Source organism: Coffea eugenioides, chromosome 3, assembly GCF_003713205.1.
Source record: "Coffea eugenioides isolate CCC68of chromosome 3, Ceug_1.0, whole genome shotgun sequence".
Taxonomy (NCBI): domain Eukaryota; kingdom Viridiplantae; phylum Streptophyta; class Magnoliopsida; order Gentianales; family Rubiaceae; genus Coffea; species Coffea eugenioides.
The window spans coordinates 8,329,946-8,350,203 of NC_040037.1; the positions used below are offsets into that span (position 1 = coordinate 8,329,946).

Genomic DNA, 20,258 nt, shown 5'->3' on the forward strand with positions numbered 1-20,258 from the left:
TCAGCCTGGTTCATCTGTAAGCCGAGTTCGTTCTTGCTCATATTTGCTCTTTTTCCCTTTCTTGGTCTAGAAAAAGGAAAACTTCACTACCCTTAGGCGTAGACACAGTCCATTCTGGTCTATTTTTTTCGACGTCACATTATGAATTTTGGAGAAATTACAATGTTGGCTGTGTTCTAAAGAGATAATAAACAGAGTATGATATATATTCCATACAATCTACTACTGCAAACAGGTTTTATTAGTTTATCATGAAATCCCAACTTAGAGATCACTGTGATAATTGCTATATAAATGAGTGCTTGACACAAGCTCTCAAGTTGATACATAAACCACCTTTAGAGATATGATTAATTGGAATGATTCGGTTTCAGAAGTGGTCAATAATTTTCTAGTATCAAAAGCTAATTCACGTAAAATCACACATGATTCAAGCATATGAGTCATCTCGAATTAATTCGAATTTTTATTATTTTTGCTAATTTTTTTATTATTTTTGTTTATCATATTTTTTTATAATTTTTAGAATATTAAATGTTTTAAAAATTTGCGTTTTATTGAGATCACAATCGATATGTCGAGATTGATATGGAACGATCGAGGCCACGACCACGACCACGACCACGACCACGACCACGACCGTGTCCGCGGCTTTGAATCATGGTCACAGTACCATGAACACTCAACGGACTGTCTTATCCAAGTACATCAAACACATCAAATACTGAAAAACAAAATGTACACGAAACTATTGCTCCAAAATAATCAGAGCAAAAACAGAACCCAAGCTCCAAAAGTAACAGTTATGTCCTTAAAACTGAAAAAAAACTTTAAGGAGATTAGCCAGGAAAACACTAGTGGTAGTATACCTTGTAGCTACGAACAGGAACCTTTCGGATGATTGACCATAACAGATCGAAGTATAATGGTAGCTGTGCAAAAGCAAAAAAGGTTATTGGTAGACATGCTACAGCATAGAGGGGAAGTGCTGCCCTATGGATTTGATCGCTGAGCATGAAGAAATGTCCTGCACAGAACGAGACCAGTACTGCAGATATGGAGGTGAATAGTGAGCTTAATCCAAATAAAAGCTTCCATGGCAAACTCTTTTTGAAGTCCTTTTGCTGGCATCTTGAGGTAAGGATAGCTAGAAAAAACACCAGGGCAGTCACAGAGAAGCAGAGAGCAACAAGTGAAGCAACAGAAAAAACATTGAATGCAGGTTGTTTTTCGAGAACTGGATGACCAGACTTTTGATCAGGACCACCTGGAATTGTTGATGAGGTAGCAAATGCCACTGTTGCAATGAGTGCTGCCACCAGAGAGCATGATTCGGAGGTTTTGATCATCCACTTACTTCCATCTTCTACTAGTTTTTCATGTGTCTTCATGAAAATTTTTCCTGCAGTCTCACCTTTCTTGTTGTACTGGATGAAACATTGTGGCGGCATGGAGTGCTTGACATGCTGCATTAGCAAACAACCTCTGTTAATCTCTGGATGTCAGATGTTTAAGCCACACATGTATGTTTTGAAGAAAGGTCTGAATAGGAGAAAACATATCACGCCAAAAAATATAGACTAAAAAATGTACTAGCACAATGCTTAAAAGAAAAACTAGATTTTGAAGTTCTTTTATCTATGACAGTAAAGAGGGGAAATCATTGGAAACTAACTTCCTCTCGGATGCATTTATGGAAAAAAATTTAAAACAGCAGCCAAATGTTTTTATGCCTAATTGAGAAATATTTACGTAACAATTATTATGTACCCAGAGATTAACAGAATACACAACAATATACTCTGAGTTAATGTAAGATGGTAACCACATTCTACAAAGGAGGATCTTATAATATTATATGAACAAAACACTAACATAAAGCCAATGACGAAGTTGTCACATTATGATTTTAGCAAGGGATTATCAGGGCATATTCTCAGCTTGGAAAAATTAGCTAATATACATGTACCTTAAACCACTTGATTTCCCACTGCATCTGCAATGCAGCACCTGGAATTCGCCAAGGTTGGTGTTCTTGAAACTTTGCAGCGAGATGCATTGCACTGTTTCCTTCTTTGTCAACTTGATAAAGGACAAATTCCGGGAGTTTCATTGTCATTAATAAATCAAACACCTTGATTTGCCTGTTCTCAACGGTCAAGAGCAGGGCATTCTTCCCATTTGCATCCAAGTCTTGAATGGCCACTGGAAAGGTTTTCAGGATTTTTTCCACCATTTCTGATATACCCATCTTTGCTGCAAGTAATATTGATGTCTCCTTCTTAACATCCTTGGTTGTGGCATCTGATACGGTTACGTAATTTGTCAGTGGATCAATTAGTGTCTATATCTGAAATTTGCTTTTATGAGCTTTCATGTTTCAAGCTATTTCTTACCTTGCATCTTAGCGAGGTTAACTGTCAAGAGCAGGGCATTCTTCGCATTCGCATCCAAATCTTGAATGATCGCCGGAAAGGTTTCCAGGATTTTTTTCACCGTTTCTTTTATATCCATGTTTGCTGCTACTATTCGTGTCTCCCTAACATCCTTTGGTTGGGCATCTGATACAAGTATGTCATTTGTGAGTGGAATAATTGGTACCCATCCCTGTAATTTGCCTCGTAAGATCTACCTGTTCAACCTCTATTCTTACCTTGCCTATTGGCTACTTAAACATGCTACTCACATTTAATCCGTCTTGTTCAAAAGTATGTGTAACTGAAACGCAGAGTTGCTTAAGAAACTCGTTGGTTGGATAAATATATCTTGGATGAAAAAGGCATTATGGAAGGTGAGGTAGAAAGGATCAATATGGGGAAATTCAGTATAAAACATTAGAGTTTCTCAAATTCAAGTCACATAGTCATTTTCGCTGAGGCTAATTCTTAACATGGTTGGAAGCATGAACTGTTGTTGTCCTGTATGACTAATTTTAGATAGATCACAGAAAAGCAGGAACTACTTTTTATCTGTACCATAACTTCTTGGAACTAGCAAACTTTAGCTTTATAACTTCTTGAAACAAGCAAACTTTAGCTTTATAACTATATCATCAGGTAGTAATATTCACACTCCCTAAATCTGCACACCCTTTCATTGCTTGTTACGCCAAATGACAAGCTTGTATAGTAGGGATGTTCGAGAAGATAAAGACAGCATGAATATCATTACCCTTATGATTACAACTTAAGCAGACAAGTAATTTGGCAATTTTAGATATTAAAACTAAGCCTTTTCTAACATTCAGCTATTCACACGACACGCCAATTTTTCAATTGATGCATGGGGTTTATAGAGCTAGTGTTCACATATATCTCAAAAGTTTTACCTAGTTTACTCCCATCTTCGTGTTCCTGCTTGTCTTTGGATTTGCTTCCAGGGATATTATCTTCCGAACTTGAATAAGTATCATGTTCGGGTGGCGGTGTAGAAGGAGGCTTAATTCTTTCAGGATACATCTGGTCCACATTGTCTACAGGTCTGCCTCCATTGTGACTGTACTTGTAATTGGCTTCAAGCTCAATCAATTTATCCATTATCTGAACAGCCCACTTGTGCCTCTCTTTCTTCTCCCTAATCTTACTGATTTTCCAAATGCCTGCTTGCATGGAAACATTCGAAAACCAAACATTGTTAGACTTGCTTTCCACTAAAAACAACTGCAGATGGTAAACCAATCGATTGCGTGGTGCCATTAGTTGATAACAGATGTAGGTTGAAGCCTAATATTTGTAGATGAAACAAAAAGGATGGAAATTTTCCTAAAAGGCCTTTTAAAATTGTCTTCTTTTGGAATTTGGTCAGATGTTCAGTAATAAACCAAAAACCATTCTTTTGACCAAAAACTACATCAGCAACTTCGCAATGGTTTTTCAAAGTTTCTGGTTGAGTATGAACTGTTATGATATAAATTCAACTAAGCTCATCTGTCACACTAAAAAATGGAACCATCTTCTGGTCTATGACACTTAAGTTGGCGAAACAAAACAGCTTTCAACTGTACTGGAAGGCCTGCATTTCTTTGTTACATTTAAACAAGCTATAAGCACAGGTATTGCAGTCAAATTCAGTTTTAAAAACATCCCTACAAGTCTATGACTATGCATAGACTCTGCTTTTGTTAAGTTTTTCGTTGCTTTTCTTTTTTCTCAGTTTGAGGCAGGGATGGAATTTATCTGGAAAAAGATGCTTCTGAATTGCATATGACATCACTGCAATTAATTGAAGAGTGATACTTACCAATTCCCAACACAACCAGTACAACGTTCACTGCAAATTTGAACAACTGAATGCAGGTGGTATAGTTCTCTGGAAACGGGTGTTCATCTTTGAGCTCTTTTTCTGCTTGTTTGACATTTGCAAGTGATTAGTTAATGAAACCAAATAATAAGCTATAAAGTCATGCACCTGCATTAACATGTAAAGCATGGTATAACATGGCATCCAGCCCACATTTTTCATAATTTATTGTATGCTCTTGTTTAATTGCTCAAGTGGAACAAACATGTTTAGAAATTTAGGTAATATAGGCTGATAATCAGGCAAACTCTTTTGCCGTTCATTTCCTGTGTCAGAAAATCGAAGGTCAAATACTACTGAAACAAATGTAGTCCTGGACACCAGTTGCATTTAGTCTAAAACTATCAACCAAGATTTGGATCATCAGCAAATATGGAAAGCATGAAAAAAAAAAAAAAATACCAACAGGGGTTGGTCCGAGTGGTAAGCGGCTCGGATTCGCTTAAGCAGGTCTCGTGTTCGAGTCCTAGTGTACGCAGACACTCCTGTTGGGAGACTCACCCACCATAGCCAGGTGCGCGATGCGGGTCGGGTCCGGATTAGTCAGGGCAAAGCTTCGGATACCGGACGGGCAACCAAAAAAAAAAAAAGAAAAAAAAAGGTTTTCTACTTTGAAGTCCTTGATTCTGAGAAAAAAAAAAAAGAAAAGAAAGAAAGAGGACTATGTGCCCAGAGACAAGCAGCACATGGTGTGAAAATGTGGAATTACCGTTAGCATGATATTTTTGTCCAAAAATATCAGTTAGGTGATTGATTGCATAGAAAAATGCCAGAACATCTTAGGCCTCACAAAATTTCTCATATGTCATGTATCAGTGGAAATTATCAACTGTCTGGCTACTGATACTATGTGCTTGTTATGGTTTTCTGTTAATTTTTTGCTGTTATATTCCAGCCTTTCGTTTTTCCATGGCCTGCATATAAATAAAGTCTTGATTTTATGTCTAACTACATTACGAAAAGCAAGTTCAAACAATTCTGAAACTGCTAGAAGTCAATGAAGGCACACTATAGACCTTGGTGTTCCTCCTCTTCATTTTTTGGATTCTCTGCATCTCCCATGCTGCCTGGTTCTTGTCTGTGGCCACAATCTTTTCCAAGAGCAGCTGGAAACAAGTATTTCTCCATTTAGAAGCAGTTAGAAGTTAAAAAAAGAAAAGTTGGGGATGTGGTTATCACACTTACTAATTGTCCTGAATGCAGCCCAAGGTAGATGAATGAACTTCATACATGTCTGGTAGTTTTCTGGATAGTTAATGCCACTATCCTTGAATTTCTGCTTCTTTAGCTCACGAACAAGTACACCTTATAAACAATATAGTTGCAATTTTAGTGGAACTTAAATTTGAGGGGAGATTCAGAATAACATTCTGTGATTGAGAACAATAGATTAGCAAAGGGTTGAAAGCAATTTCAGCTCATCAAATGACCAACAGAAAAGACGTCTAATAAACTATACACTGAACCGTACATGTTAAAATTTCTTTCCCTAGAAAAGCGCTTAAAATCCACAAGCCTGCTGGAAATTACATGAAAGATTGATAATGTCTCAAAATGACAAAGGTTTCAGGAACTTTGAAGATCATGTACTGGAGAAACTGGAGAATAAAAACAAGCAAAATTTTGAGAATGCTGGCTGGAGAAAAGAAGAGAAAGGGGAAAATTAAACTATAGTTGGGTTATTGAGATTTTAGGCAAGTTAGATAATGCACAGGTCCGGAGGAAAGATAAAGGCGCCATATTATGAACAATATAGGTCCACACCCCTCCTACCCAAAAAATAATAATAATTAAAAAAAAAAGAAAGCATCAAATTAGCAAGATATTAAAATTTTATAATTCTCCAGATGAACATTCTTACAGCGATAGATTATCCGATCAAAGAGACGAAGATTGCTGCTGCTCTCGAATACATTTGGTTTCCTGGCAAGGATGTGGAGAGGAGAAAAGCCTTCTTGATTGATCGAACCAACAAGTTTGTGGTTATAGCTAATTATCTGGTATGCCAATGCTGTTATGTAGGAAATTTTTAGATCTTAGGTCATTCTAAGCTGAAATGGTTTTTTTTATGCACTTTTGAGTGAAAAGAAAGCCTGACTTGCATGGTTCTTACCGAAGTACTCTCCAGATATGGCCGAGTGCAGAATGGTATCCCCATCATTCCTTCTATACAGTCGATCATCTGGTTCTTCTGCCCTCTCGCTGTAGAGCTTATGTAGCGGTAGAAAAGCCTCCATTTTGCCATGATGAGCTGCCATGAACAATGGAGTTTCACCCTTCAGATTGCGCTCACTGATGAGCACATGATCCTTCCTGGCTATACAACTGCAGATTGTGGCACTTCCAAGTGCTGCAGCTAGATGTAGAGGTGTGTCTCCTTTGTCATTTTGCACTTTAAGTATCTCCACTGCCTGATCCGGCGGTAGTGATTCAACCAGATCGCTTACAACTTTTGCTTGTCCATTAGCATCAATTTGATCTGCATGGAAACTTGAGACAGCAATGTGCAAAGCTGTATCTTCTGATTTAGTTAGCTTAGCCATACAAGCAGACGGGTTGTCCTTGCATACATTCAGGACTTCCTTCCAGTTTTTCTTCATGGCCCATTTAAACAAATTATCTATATCAAATTCCATAGGTTCTTGTTTCATTTCGCTCATTTTCTTAGAGGTGTGCTGTTTCTTGTGATTCCACGTATTATCTATACAATGTCTTAAAGCTCTGGCAATGTATTATGTGCAAGAAAAAGAAAAAGGGTCTAGCAAATCCATTTTTTGAATTCAGCGAACCTTCTTTTCTTTTGTGTATTCCAAGTTTAAGAGGATCTATTTGGAACTAGTTCTCCAGAATTCTTTGCAGTCATAATATATAAATGGTTTCGACATCATTATTCCTTTCTTCTTTGGCACATCTTCACAAAAAATAATTCTATACATAAAAACACATTTCTTTTGCAGTTAACACAGATTGGACTCCAAATTAGGCTAAATGTATCGTACTTCACGGCCATATATCTAAATTAATAAGTCTCCGCCACTGATTAGCCAACAAATGGAGCTCTGATATTACTCCAATCCGTGATAATATCCTCAAGAAAATGTACATCCTTGGTTGTAAATTAATACTTACTTCAAATCAGACCATACCAAAGTTTAATTACATCTATCTATCCATTTAATTTCTTATGCATCTTTATTAGTTCCATTCACAAAACTTCCAATTGAAAGACAATGCTTTCTGGAAAATCTGGATGGATTCTTTTCTTGTTTCCGTAATTTACCTTTTTACCACTTTATTCTTCTCCCCCTTTTGTCCCCATTTTGCTGCATATAATTGAAGAAGGTCCATCTTTGATGCTAAACAAAGGAAGGCACCTAGTGAAAGTCCTCTATACTCAACCCAAAAATATAAACCCCAAAAAAAGCAAATTGATTGCTACATACAAGTCTGACTAGTACTCAGTTAAAGAAACTCCCAAAACACATCTGAAATTTTTTAGCATTTTACTAGGAAGTGGAGGATTACTCATGCAGGGGGCTGATATCTTGTACGTGAAGCATGTTCTTTAATAGTAATTCACACTCATAAGAGAACAAAATCTACTCTAGCTAACCTTTCTTGGTGCACAAGTAAAACCCTGCAATAAGGTTGATAACTTGTTAGTTACTCAAATCCTTGTACTTTGGATGATTCTTTGCATCCCACTTCGAGCAACTTATTTTTACCCAGCAGTTTTGCTTCTTTTCTTCTCCCTTTTTACCACATCAAAACTTCTCTGCTTTTGTAGCACATTAAACATGAAATGCATCCTAACATGGGCTGGAGCAATCTTACAGGAAACTTATCCAATCTACCTTAATTTCTTCCTAGCAGTAAATGAAACCACCCGTTCAGTCTACTTTTTATTTTCAACTAGTCATTAATTCACGAATTCGAATAATTTGCTAGTTTAAAGAATTAACGGTAGTCTGTTTTGAAATCAGTAGTACATAAACAGGCTTGTATGGTCCTGAATGCGTATGTATGATCCCTATAGACGGGAGGGAAATGTAAGACCTATGAATCTAGCGTAAATTTAATCCTTTTGTGAGATTACAAGAACATTTGTGAATTTGATCTTTTAATAGTTCTTGTTGGAAATTTTCAAAATTTGTATCTAATGATTCTAAAATGTACATACATATATTGTATTATGAATCAAATGATTCTAAGATGTACGTACATTGTGATAAATGTATATTCATTCATGAATTTGAAAGTATCGTGAATGTATTCATGTATGTGGAGATCCTTAAATATAAGAATAGATTCATGTTTTTTATCATAGTATCAAGTGATGCATGAATTAAAGTGCATGAATTTATACACAATACCTTCAATATATTCATACAATTATTTATTAAGTTCGTTTATTTCTTAAAAAATCTCTCCTATATAAAGAGGTCAAATTGAGAGTGATTTGCTTAGAAAATCACTTTCCTATTATTTTGAATTCTTTGAAAAGCACTCCTTAATTCAAGAGAGTTTAAATTATTTTGTACAAGAGTTTAAGACAAATAAACTTCATCTTATCCTAAAGAATATTTGTCCAAAGTTCATTGCATATTATACCGGACAAATAAAGTCTAAAGGAAAGTGATATATAATCATAATTTGAATCCAATTCTTGTTACTATATTTATCAGTTTATTGTAATCCTCCCAACATTCTTTAGACTTTATTATGTACTCTACAATGGCTGGTACCTTGAAAGAATTGGCATCTAACATTGTCAAGTTTGAGAGGTTTGATAGAGAAGATTTCATTCATTGACAAAAACATATTCATTTCTTTTTCACTGCACTCCAAGTGGTCTATGTTTTGACTATCCCAAAACCGTTGATCATCAATTCTGAGGAAGAAACTCTTGAAGACATCCGAAAACGTCAGAAATGGGAGAATGACAATGAAATATGCCGTGGTCACATCCTCAATACCATGAGTGACAGTCTATTTGATATCTACCATTCAATTACTACCGCCAAGGAACTTTGGGATCGTTTGAAATCCAAGTACACGCAAGAAGATGCTACAAGTAAGAAGTTTCTCGTCTTATCTTTTAATAATTATAAATGGTAGATAATAGGTCTATTATGGAGCAATTTAGTGAAATTGAAAGGCTTCTTAATCATTTCAAACAATACAATTTACATATGGATGAAGTCATTATTGTTTATTCTATAATAGACAAATTACCTTCTTGGAAAGATATCAAGAGAGATCTCAAATATAAAAAAGAATATATCTCTCTTGAAATTCTTGCTAAATCTCTTCGAGCAGGAGAGGAAATTCGCATGCAAGAAAAGAAGGATACACAGATCCTTAAAAAGAACAAAATTTATACTTCAAAAATACATGTGATTGAAGAAAAACAAACTAATAAGTCTCAAGGAAACAAGAATGACCAACAACCCAAGAACCAGTCCAAGAATAACAAGAAAAGAAAGAAGGGACAATGCTTCTATTGCAAGAAAGAAGGACATTACAAATCTGAGTGCAAGATTTTTAAAAACAAGAAGAAGCAAGGATCTTCCAACAACAAAAACAAAATTCTTGTGGCTATGATCTCTGAAATCAATATGATTGAAAGTAATTTTGTTTGGTGGGTTGATTTTGGTACTACACGATACATGTGCAACAATAAAATGTTCTTCAAATCTATGCAACCTGTAGATGAAAGCACTGTTATTTACATGGAAAATTCTGCTACAAGGTATTGGAGAAGTAGAAGTAAAATTTTGCTTTTTAGTAATATTGTAACATTGACAAATGTGTTTTATGTACCAAAAGTTAGGAAAAACTTTGTGTCGACTAGTTTGTTGAATAAATTTGGCTTTAGACTTGTGTTTGAAACTAACAAGTTTATGTTGTCTAAGAGTGATATGTTTGTAGGTAAGGGTTATTATTGCAATGGGATGTTTAAGTTGAATGTACTTGCTAATAGAAATAATAAGATTGATATAATTTCTACATATTTGGCTGAGTTTTTCTTTTGGATTGTGGCATAATAGGTTTGGTCATGTTAACTATAGAAGAATACATGAAATAATAAAAATTTGATTTGCTGCCATATTTGGCAAAAATGAAGGAAAACGCAAAACATGTATGCTAACAAAAATCACGAGAAATTCATTTTCAAAACTTGAAAAATCATCTTAAATCTTATTCATAGCAATGTATGATATTTGCAAGGTATTCCTATTTTGAGTTTTAAAAAGTATTTTATAACTTTTTATTGATGATTATACTAGATATTATCATGTTTACTTGTTACACTCAAAAGATGAATCAATGCAAAAATTCAAAATATACAAATCAGAAGTTGAATTTCATTTTGAAATCTTTATCAAATGTTTAAGAATAGATAGAGGTAAAGAGTATTATAATGTTATCTATTTTGAGTTTATTGGGATAAAATATGAGGTGATTGCTCCTTATACATAATAATAAAATGGCATAGTCGAAAGAAAAAATTGTGTATTGATAGAAATAGTTGATGCACTTTTGTCAAATTCTGAACTAAGTCAAAAATTTTGGAGTGAAATCTTGTCTACAGTTTGTCATATCCTAAATAGAGTTCCTAATAAAAGGAGTTCTATAACCCCTTATAAATTTTGGAATAAAAGAAAGTCTAATCTAAACTGTTTGAGACTTTGGGGTTGTAGGGTTATTATAAAACTCCCAAAACCTAAGAAAAGGAAATTGGGAGAAAGAGATGTGGAGTATATATTTTTATGATATGCAAAAAATAACAGATCATATAGGTTTATGGTAATTGAATCTAATGACTCAATTTCGATTAATATCATAATTGAATCTAGGAATGCTATTTTTGAAGAAAATAGGTTCACCTCAATAAAATGTGTTATTCCAAAATCAATTGAATTGAGAAAGAATGATGAAAATAAATCCATTGAATTGAGAAGGCGCAAAAGAGTAAAAAAGTCAAAGACTTTGACTCAGACTTTTATGCATATCTAGTCAAAAGAACTAGAGATACATTGAACAATCAAATCCCTTATTGTGTCAATATTGTGAGTCTGATCCCAAGACCCATGAAGAAGCAATAAAATCACAAAATATTCCTTTCTGAAAGGAAGTTATAAATGATAAGATGGACTCAATTATGAGTAATAAAATCTGAAAATTAGCAGACTTACCCCCGATTCAAAATCAATTGGTTGTAAGTGGATCTTTAAGAAGAAAATGAAGATTGATGAAACTATTGGCAAATTCAAGACCAGGTTGATTGTCAAAGAGTTTACACAAAAGTATGGTGCGAACTATTTTGACACTTATTCTCCAGTAACTAGAATTGTTATAATTTGTCGAAGATATTATCTCCCATAATTATGGGAGATATTATGTCTTAAATATTATCTCCCATGAATATGGGATTTTATTGTTTATGACCAATCAAGTTTGAATAGATTAACTAAAATAAATGATAAGATATGAGTTGATTACGTAATTCCTAAAATCAAGGTTCTGTTACCTTAAGTTGTGGCAAAATTGTGATAGGATTGTCCTATAAATGTCTACTTTATAAGCATATTCCGGGTGTGGGAATATAAAAAAGGCAAAGTTTTGTTTATTTCCCTTTCTTTTTTAAAGTTTACATGGTATCAGAGCACCAATTCTGTACCAATTCCTGTCCATGAACTATCGAACAGCCATGACTGGATCCAAGGAGTCTACTGCTTACACAAGAGAGGACTCATCCTCATCTTTAGTAGTTATCCAAACTACGAATTACTCTGTTTCAAATTCTCCTTTCTTATAAATAACTATTCATAAATTAAATGGTTCCAATTATCCAGAATGGGTTCAATCCGTAAAACTTGCTATTGATGGTAGAGGTAAACTCAGCCACCTTACTGGAGAAATTCAATGACCACCTGCTGAAGATCTCAATTTGAAGAGATGGCATTCATAGAACTCTCTAGTTATCACTTGGTTGATAAACTCTATGGAACCAGCAATAGAAAAGTCACATTTATTTTTGCCCACAACCAAAGATGTATGGGACACTGTCCAAGATATGTATTCCGATGTCGAGAATTCGTTTCATATTTTCAACTTTAAGATGAAATTGTGGAAATTAAGACAAGAAGATAGAGATGTTACAACCTATTACAATCAGATGGTAACTTTATGACAGGAATTAGATTTTTGTTACGAGGGTGAATAGGACTGCCCTATAGATAGTGTTCAATATAAGAAAGGGAAGGAGAACAATAGAGTCTATATCTTCTTGACGGGACTAAATCAAGAAATTGATGAGATGCAAGATCGTATTTTGGGCAGGAAGCCTCTTCCCTCCATTCATGAAGTATATTCTGAGGTTAGGAGAGAAGAATCAAGACGTTAGGTGATGCTAAAATCCAAGTAGATTGTGAAGTTGAAACTTCAGCATTGGTTTCTAAGGAGGATAGATTTGGACGGAGATAAACGAAGGAAACCTTGGTGTGAACACTATAAAAAGCCATGGCACACAAAGGACATGTGCTGGAAATTACATGGGAAACTAATGAATTTCAAGAAGAAAAATGGAGGTGATGGCAAGGTGTTGCAGACTGTGAATGAGGATTCTCAAAAGCAACAAACTGACTCTGAGACACCGGCCTTCACAAAGGAACAATTAAGCCAACTGTACAAACTCTTTAAGTCTCCACAATTTTCAGTCACTGAGCAAAAAGCTTCACCCCTTTCTGTTCTTTGACTAAAAATTATAATCATTTTACTATTACTCTTTCATGTAAAACATCAAATGCATCTTGTCCACAAGTTATATGGGTTATTGATTCTGGGGCCATTGACCATATGACCAATTCGTCACAATTATTTTCGACTTACAGTCCATGTGCATGCAATAAAAAGATCAAGGTTGCTAACGGATCATTATCCGTTATAGTTGGCATAGGTTCCGTTTTCATCTCTCCTACTCTAACACTTCATAGAGTTCTTCATTTTCCAAGTTTATCATGCAATTTGCTATTCATAAGTAAATTAACCAGGGATCTCAAGTGTCAAATTAATTTTTTTTCTTCTTTTTGTGAGTTTTAGGAATTGACCACGGGGAGGATGATTGGATGTACTAGAGAAAATGGGGGACTTTACTTCCTTGAAAATGGATCAAATGTGACAAGACCAGTTAAAAACACATGTTATGGGTATGTCTCTATTACTAGTAATAAAGAAATTATGTTATGGCACTTTAGACTAGAACATCCTAGTTTTTATTATTTGAAATATTTGTTGCCAGATTTATTTAAGAATAAGGATTCATCTTCCTTTCAATGTGAAATCTACGAATTGGCTAAACATCACATTTTCTATACAGCCTTATCAACCCTCAAAACCATTTTTTCTATTACATACTGATATTTGGGATCCCTCTAGAGTTTCAACACAGTCTGAAAAAAAATGATTTGTTACATTCATTGATGATCACACAAGAGTTTATTGGATGTATTTATTGAAAGAGAAATCAAAGGTTGCAAGTGTGTTTCAAAATTTCTATAGCATGGTTCTAACCCAATTTTAAGAAAAAATCAAAATTGTCCGAAGTGACAATGGAAAAGAATATTTCAATAAAATTTTGTGAATTTTTTTCTTTAAAAAGGGATTGTGTATCAAAGCTCCTGCAATGATACCCCACAATAGAATAGGGTAGTTGAAAGAAAAAATAAATATTTTTTAGAAGTGGCAAGGGAATTACTTTTTTCAAAAAATGTTCCTAAATATCTATGGAGTGTAGCAATTTTATCTGCTACATATCTCATAAACAAAATGCTCTAAAAAATTTTGAATTTCCAAACTCTTAATTTTTACAAAACGCTTTATCCCATTTCTCGATTAACATATGCAATCTCATTAAAGGTGTTTGGGTGCATAGCCTTTGTTCACAATCATAAATTGGGTCGAAATAAATTAGATCCTTGAGCAAAAAAATGCATTTTGTTGGATATGCACTGACACAAAAGAGGTATAAATGCTTTGATCCCATTTCGAAAAAAATGTTTGTAACCATGGATGTAACATTTTTTGAAGATAAACCTTTTTTTAAAGATCCTCTTCAGAAGGGGATTCGACATGTAGAAGAACTTGTAGAAGATGATGATGTTTTTCATATTGAAAATCAATTTCTTGATCAAAATTTTGTTGATAGGGGCATCAATTTTACTGATTTTTTAAAAGAATCTAAAGCACAATTTCCTTAACAAGAATCTTTTCAAGATAATAATCCTGAAAAATCAAATGACATACTTCTATATGCCCATCAAAAGGATTTTAAAAAAACTTGAAAAAATTGATCAGAGATTAGAAGAGGATCCCTTTTCTTTAACACCAATAACAGAGTCAAATTCTCTTAGTGAAAGAGATGGGAATGTGACTTTAAAAAACCTGAAAACTTATGTCAGGAAAAATTATCGAGGGAAAGAAAAAGCTCGAACCTAAGGCAGAATTTGATGTATTTGAGTCTTCTGATTCAAAAATTGCTTATTTGGATCTTCCTATTGTACTCCGAAAGGGAGTGCGCTCTTGTACCAAACACCCCATAAGTAACTATGTCTCTTATGAAAAGTTATCCCTACTTTCTTGGCATTTATTTCACAATTTTCTTCTGTAGAAATTTCAAAGAATGTACAGGAAGCATTACAAGTTCCAGAGTGGAGAAAGGCTATTGAAGAGGTGATGTATTCTCTTGAGAAGATTCAAACATAGGAAGTAACAAACCTGACACAAGGGAAAAAGGCAATAGGGTATAAATAGGTCTTTACTATCAAGTATAATTCCAATGGGACATTGGAACAGTACAAAACTCGATTGGTGGTGAAAGGATTTCCTCAAATATATGGGATCGACTATCTTGAAACCTTTGTTCTAATGGCAGCATTAAATACTATCAGGATGCTTCTCTCAATGGCAGTAAACCTTGATTGGCCACTCCAACAACGTGATGTAAAGAATGTATTTTTAAATAGAGATCTGGAGGAAGGGGTATACATAAATTCTCCTCCTAGATTTGAAAGGAAGTTTCAGTCTAGAGTTTGCAAGCTAAAAAAATCGTTATATGGTCTCAAACAATCTCCTAGAGCCTGGTTTGACAAATTTATCAGGTCAGTAAAGGATCAGAACTATACCCAAACTCAGAGTGATCACACTATATTTGTTAAACACTCCAAAGGTGGGATGATAGCGGTACTTATTGTGTACATGGATAATATCATTCTCACAGGAGATGATTTAGTTGAGATGGAGCAATTGAAGAAAAGTCTTGATTCTAGTTTTGAAATCAAAGATTTGGGAACACTACGATATTTCTTAGGGATGGAGGTAGCTCGATCTAGGATCGACATAGTTGTGTCCCAACGTAAGTATGTTTTGGATCTTTTAAAGGAAATAGGGATGAGTGGATATCGACCTGCAGACACTCCAATGATCCGAATCACAAGTTAACGGATATAAAAGATGAAACACCAGTTGATACTGCTCGATACCAAAAGTTAGTGGGCAAGTTAATTTACTTGGCTTACACTCATCCTGATATAGTTTTCTGTAAGTGTTGCGAGCCAGTTATGCACTCTCCATATGAAGAGCACCTTGATGCAGTATATCGAATTCTAAGATACTTAAAAAGTACTCCAGGAAAGAGATTGTTCTTTAAAAGGAGAGATCGAAAGACCATTGAAACTTACACAGGTGCTAATTGGGCAAGATCAGTCATTGATAGAAGATCAACCTCGGGGTATTGTATATTTGTATGCGGCAATTTGGTTACTTCGAAAAGTATGAAACAAAGTTTTTTAGCTCGTAGTAGTGCAGAGGCAGAGTATTCGGCTATGGCTCATGATGTGTGTGAGATTTTATGGCTGAAGAGAGTTTTATAGGAGTTGAAAAGACCTATTGAACTTCCAATGAGACTCTATTGTGATAATCAGGCGGCAATCAGCATAACTCACAATCTCATGCAACATAATAGAACCAAATATATCGAGATTAAGCCACTTCATAAAAGAGAAACTTGAATGAGGAATTATTTGTATGCCATTCATTCCATCAACTCAGCAAATAGCTGATGACAGGTTATCGAACCTACGCAATAATAAATTCCTGCTCAAATTAAATACAAATTTTGTATGTAGTGGTAAGCAAGGTCGAATCCTCAGAGATTGGATGAAATTAATTTCTTCTAGAGTTCAAGATATACGGGATTTTATAAAAAATGAAAATAAACTATGCTACTTGAATATAACAAATAGATAAAAATTAAATGACAAATTATAAAGACTCAAACAATATTAGATAAGCTCTAGTCAACAAGCAATTTCGGAAATGGTTCTCCTAATTGATCCTTGATGCAAGAATAATTCCCCTTATAGACTGATAAACAAGTTATAACTGCCAAACAAGCGATGATAGCCAATTTTTTCTTAATTATTTATAATCAAGGTACGACCGTTAGCTATCACCCAAATTGCAAAACAACCCTAGGTACGACCGTAGAGTTCAATTTTCCAATTGTTTTATGAATTAGAGAAACCTTGTTCTAACCAAACAACACGCGACGAGGGTTGTTTCAAATTAACCCGTATATTTTCCTGGCACAAACCCAATCACGTCAGTCACCACTAATTTAGAGTAATTAAACAATTAAGTATTTAATTATTTTAATTGATTTTAGGTTATCGAATTAATCTAAGATTCGGGTTCAGGATAATTGAATAATACAACAACCATAAGAATATAGAACAGGAAATATACGAATATCACAAAATAATAGAAAAAAGTAAAATCAGTTCGATCTCACAAATTAAGTTGAACCAAGTCCTCCGTTGTTCCTTGACTAGAAATAAAAACTTAGTTCATCTCCCTTGAGAAAATCCCATGTGAAATTGCAAAGATATTTGTTGAATGTATCGTCCTCAATTCAGATGAAGTTCGATGGAATAAGAATAAGAAAAATGACCAAGTCAAAAAATGACTAATGTCTCCTAATTGGGATGATGAATCGGTGGAATAGAAGACAATAGCAAGTTTATATTTTTTTCCAAAACTTATGGCAGCCGACTTTTCTCTCCAAAAGTTAAGTCAAGAGTCCTGGTCTCAATTGACTTCTACCTATACTACTCAGCTACAACTAAAAAGAAAGGAAATCTCCTAATTGGGAAGTTTCCTATTCTTGCTAAACTACTATTGTCAATTCAAATCAAACAACCATCTAATGGAATATTTGTGACCCCACGTTGCACTTCCAATTGGCAGTTAGGTATCATGCTTCTTTCCCAAATTTCTTGGACACATTAAACCCTGAATTGATGCGGCCATGCCAAATAGCAATTGTAGTGAGAAATTTGCACCTTTTTATCACATTTTGTTCCAACTCCTTGCAATTAGTACAAATTTTCAAAAGTGAGTAGAATCCGCCCATTGATGCACATTTGGTAAGATAATAGGAGGGAATTAATTATAAAATAAATGACAAAATTACGATCTATCAGCTGATATCCTCACCAAAGAACTCTCTAGACCAAATTTTAAACTTCTTACAAGCAAGTTAGGCATGATAAATTTATACGCACCAACTTGAGGAGGGGTATCGAAAATATTATCTCCCATGATTATGGGAGATATTATTTCCCATAATTATGAGATTTTATTGCTTATGATCAATCAAGTTTGAATAGATTAACTAAAATAAGAGATAGGATATGAGTTGATTACATAATCCCTAAAATCATGGTTCTGTTACTTTAAGTTGTGATAGGTTGTCATACAAATGCCTAGGTTTTAAGCATATTCAGGGTGTGAAAAAATAGAAAAGGCAGAGTTTTGTTTATTTCCCTTTCTTTTTTGTTTATACGCACCAACTTGAGGAGGGGTATCGAAAATATTATCTCCCATGATTATGGGAGATATTATTTCCCATAATTATGAGATTTTATTGCTTATGATCAATCAAGTTTGAATAGATTAACTAAAATAAGAGATAGGATATGAGTTGATTACATAATCCCTAAAATCATGGTTCTGTTACTTTAAGTTGTGATAGGTTGTCATACAAATGCCTAGGTTTTAAGCATATTCAGGGTGTGAAAAAATAGAAAAGGCAGAGTTTTGTTTATTTCCCTTTCTTTTTTAAAGTTTACATAATTAGAGTACTACTTGCTATAATTTTTGTCCAAAATCTAATCATTCATCAAATGGATATTAAAACAGCATTCTTGAATGGTGATTTAGATGAAAAAATATATATGAAACAAGTTGAAGGGTTTGTAGTACCTAATCAAGAGCATAAGGTGTATAAATTTATAAAATTCTTATATGAACTAAAGCAAGCATATAAACAATGGCATCAGAAATTTGATCAAGTTATTTTGTTAGTGGATTCAAGATAAATGAATCTGATAAATGCATTTATAGCAAGATTCATAATGCCAAAGGTATCATAATGTGTTTATATGTGGACAACATATTAATTTTTGGGACTGACTTGGAACAAATTGAAATCACCAAATTTTGCTTTCAAAGGAATTTGACATGAAAGATATGGATGAGTCGGATGTTATTCTCGGTATAAGAATATTAAGAAACAAGAACAATATTATCTCAATCGCATTAGGGTCATAGTGTACAGGGTCCAGGCAGAGATTTCTTGGATGTTCAAATCGGTGAGTAGAGGAGACAAGCTTCATCAACCATTACTCTTCAGCTTCTCAATCTATCTGTTGTGCCTCTTGCCAAGGTAACTTTTGAAGGTAGATTTGAGAGCAGAGTTATAGTTCGGTCCAAGCTTCTGGACTGGACATCTTGGGGCTACGGACATTAAAGGATCGCTTGGATTGATTATGGGCAATTTCATCCCATAATTTTCTGGAGTTATTACTCTCACAAAGATTGTTGGAAAAATTGGATTTTACAATCAGCTTAGCTTCAAAGAACCAGAGGAACTTAAGTCATGTAGACCACATGTTTGTCATAATGCCTATACAGAAAACTAGCTTTGGATTTGGTAACCTGGATTTGGTTTTCTAGCCAAAGGTGAAGTCCACTCCGGTTCTATAAACTTCTACATTCTTACCATTTTTGTGCTAAGGTTTACAAGAAGTAGTTTGGGCAGTGGTGCGGCAGTCCATGGCTGCCGTACGGCCACCTGATGGAGGGCAGCCTGCCCCCCCTACATTTCAACGCAAATCATTTTCTGATTTGTTCACGAAAAACTCACAGCAGCCGACACTATCCTTTGCGGCACAGGAGGCTACACACAAAGGAGAACCTGCATTGATTTTCCCACAGGCAGCGGTTGAAGCTTTGGCCAGTCCATTTCGTTTTGCATTGATTGGGAAATTCTCTAGAGGTAGACCGAAGTTGGAGGAGGTGAGGAAATTCATTGCATCGCTGGATTTACGTGAGAACCCGACGATTGGCCTATTGGACGCAAGACATGTGTTAATTCAGTTGAACAATGAAGCTGATTTCCATCGTGTATGGTTCAGAAGGATCTGGTATGTGGCTTCATTCCCCATGAGAGTATTCAAATGGACCACAGACTTCCATGTTGATAGGGAGTCGTCGGTGGTTCCGCTGTGGCTTCAATTACCAAAGCTCCCGCTGCATTTTTTCAATAAGGAGGTGATTTTTCAGATTGCTTCTATGGTGGGTAACCCTTTGTTGGTTGATGCGGCTACCCTTGCGGTGTCACGACCAAGTGTGGCACGGGTGTGTGTTGAGATGGATTTGTTGCGGTCGACTCCGTCGCGGGTTTGGATTGGCAATGGAAATCATACTGGTTTTTGGCAAGAGCTGGTGGTTGAGAACCTTCCAAGGTACTGCTCACATTGTTTCCGCCAAGGTCACGATGTGGAGATTTGTCATGTTTTAAAGCCCGAATTGAGAGGAACCTCTGGTCAACATGC

At 35.0% G+C, this 20,258-nt stretch overlaps 1 protein-coding gene across 1 annotated transcript; it reads right to left on the reverse strand.

The window, feature by feature from the left end:
• Window positions 1-695: 695 nt before the first annotated feature.
• Window positions 696-6,950, reverse strand: LOC113765935. Its single transcript, XM_027310172.1, has 10 exons — window positions 6,413-6,950; window positions 6,161-6,310; window positions 5,485-5,604; window positions 5,316-5,405; window positions 4,240-4,341; window positions 3,329-3,598; window positions 2,397-2,561; window positions 1,970-2,304; window positions 1,268-1,466; window positions 696-1,147 (listed from the first exon to the last, which is right to left on the reverse strand). Exons 1-10 carry the CDS (start codon window positions 6,948-6,950, stop codon window positions 855-857), a joined length of 2,262 nt encoding a protein of 753 aa, XP_027165973.1. The 3' UTR covers window positions 696-854.
• Between the last annotated feature and the right edge of the window lie 13,308 nt (window positions 6,951-20,258).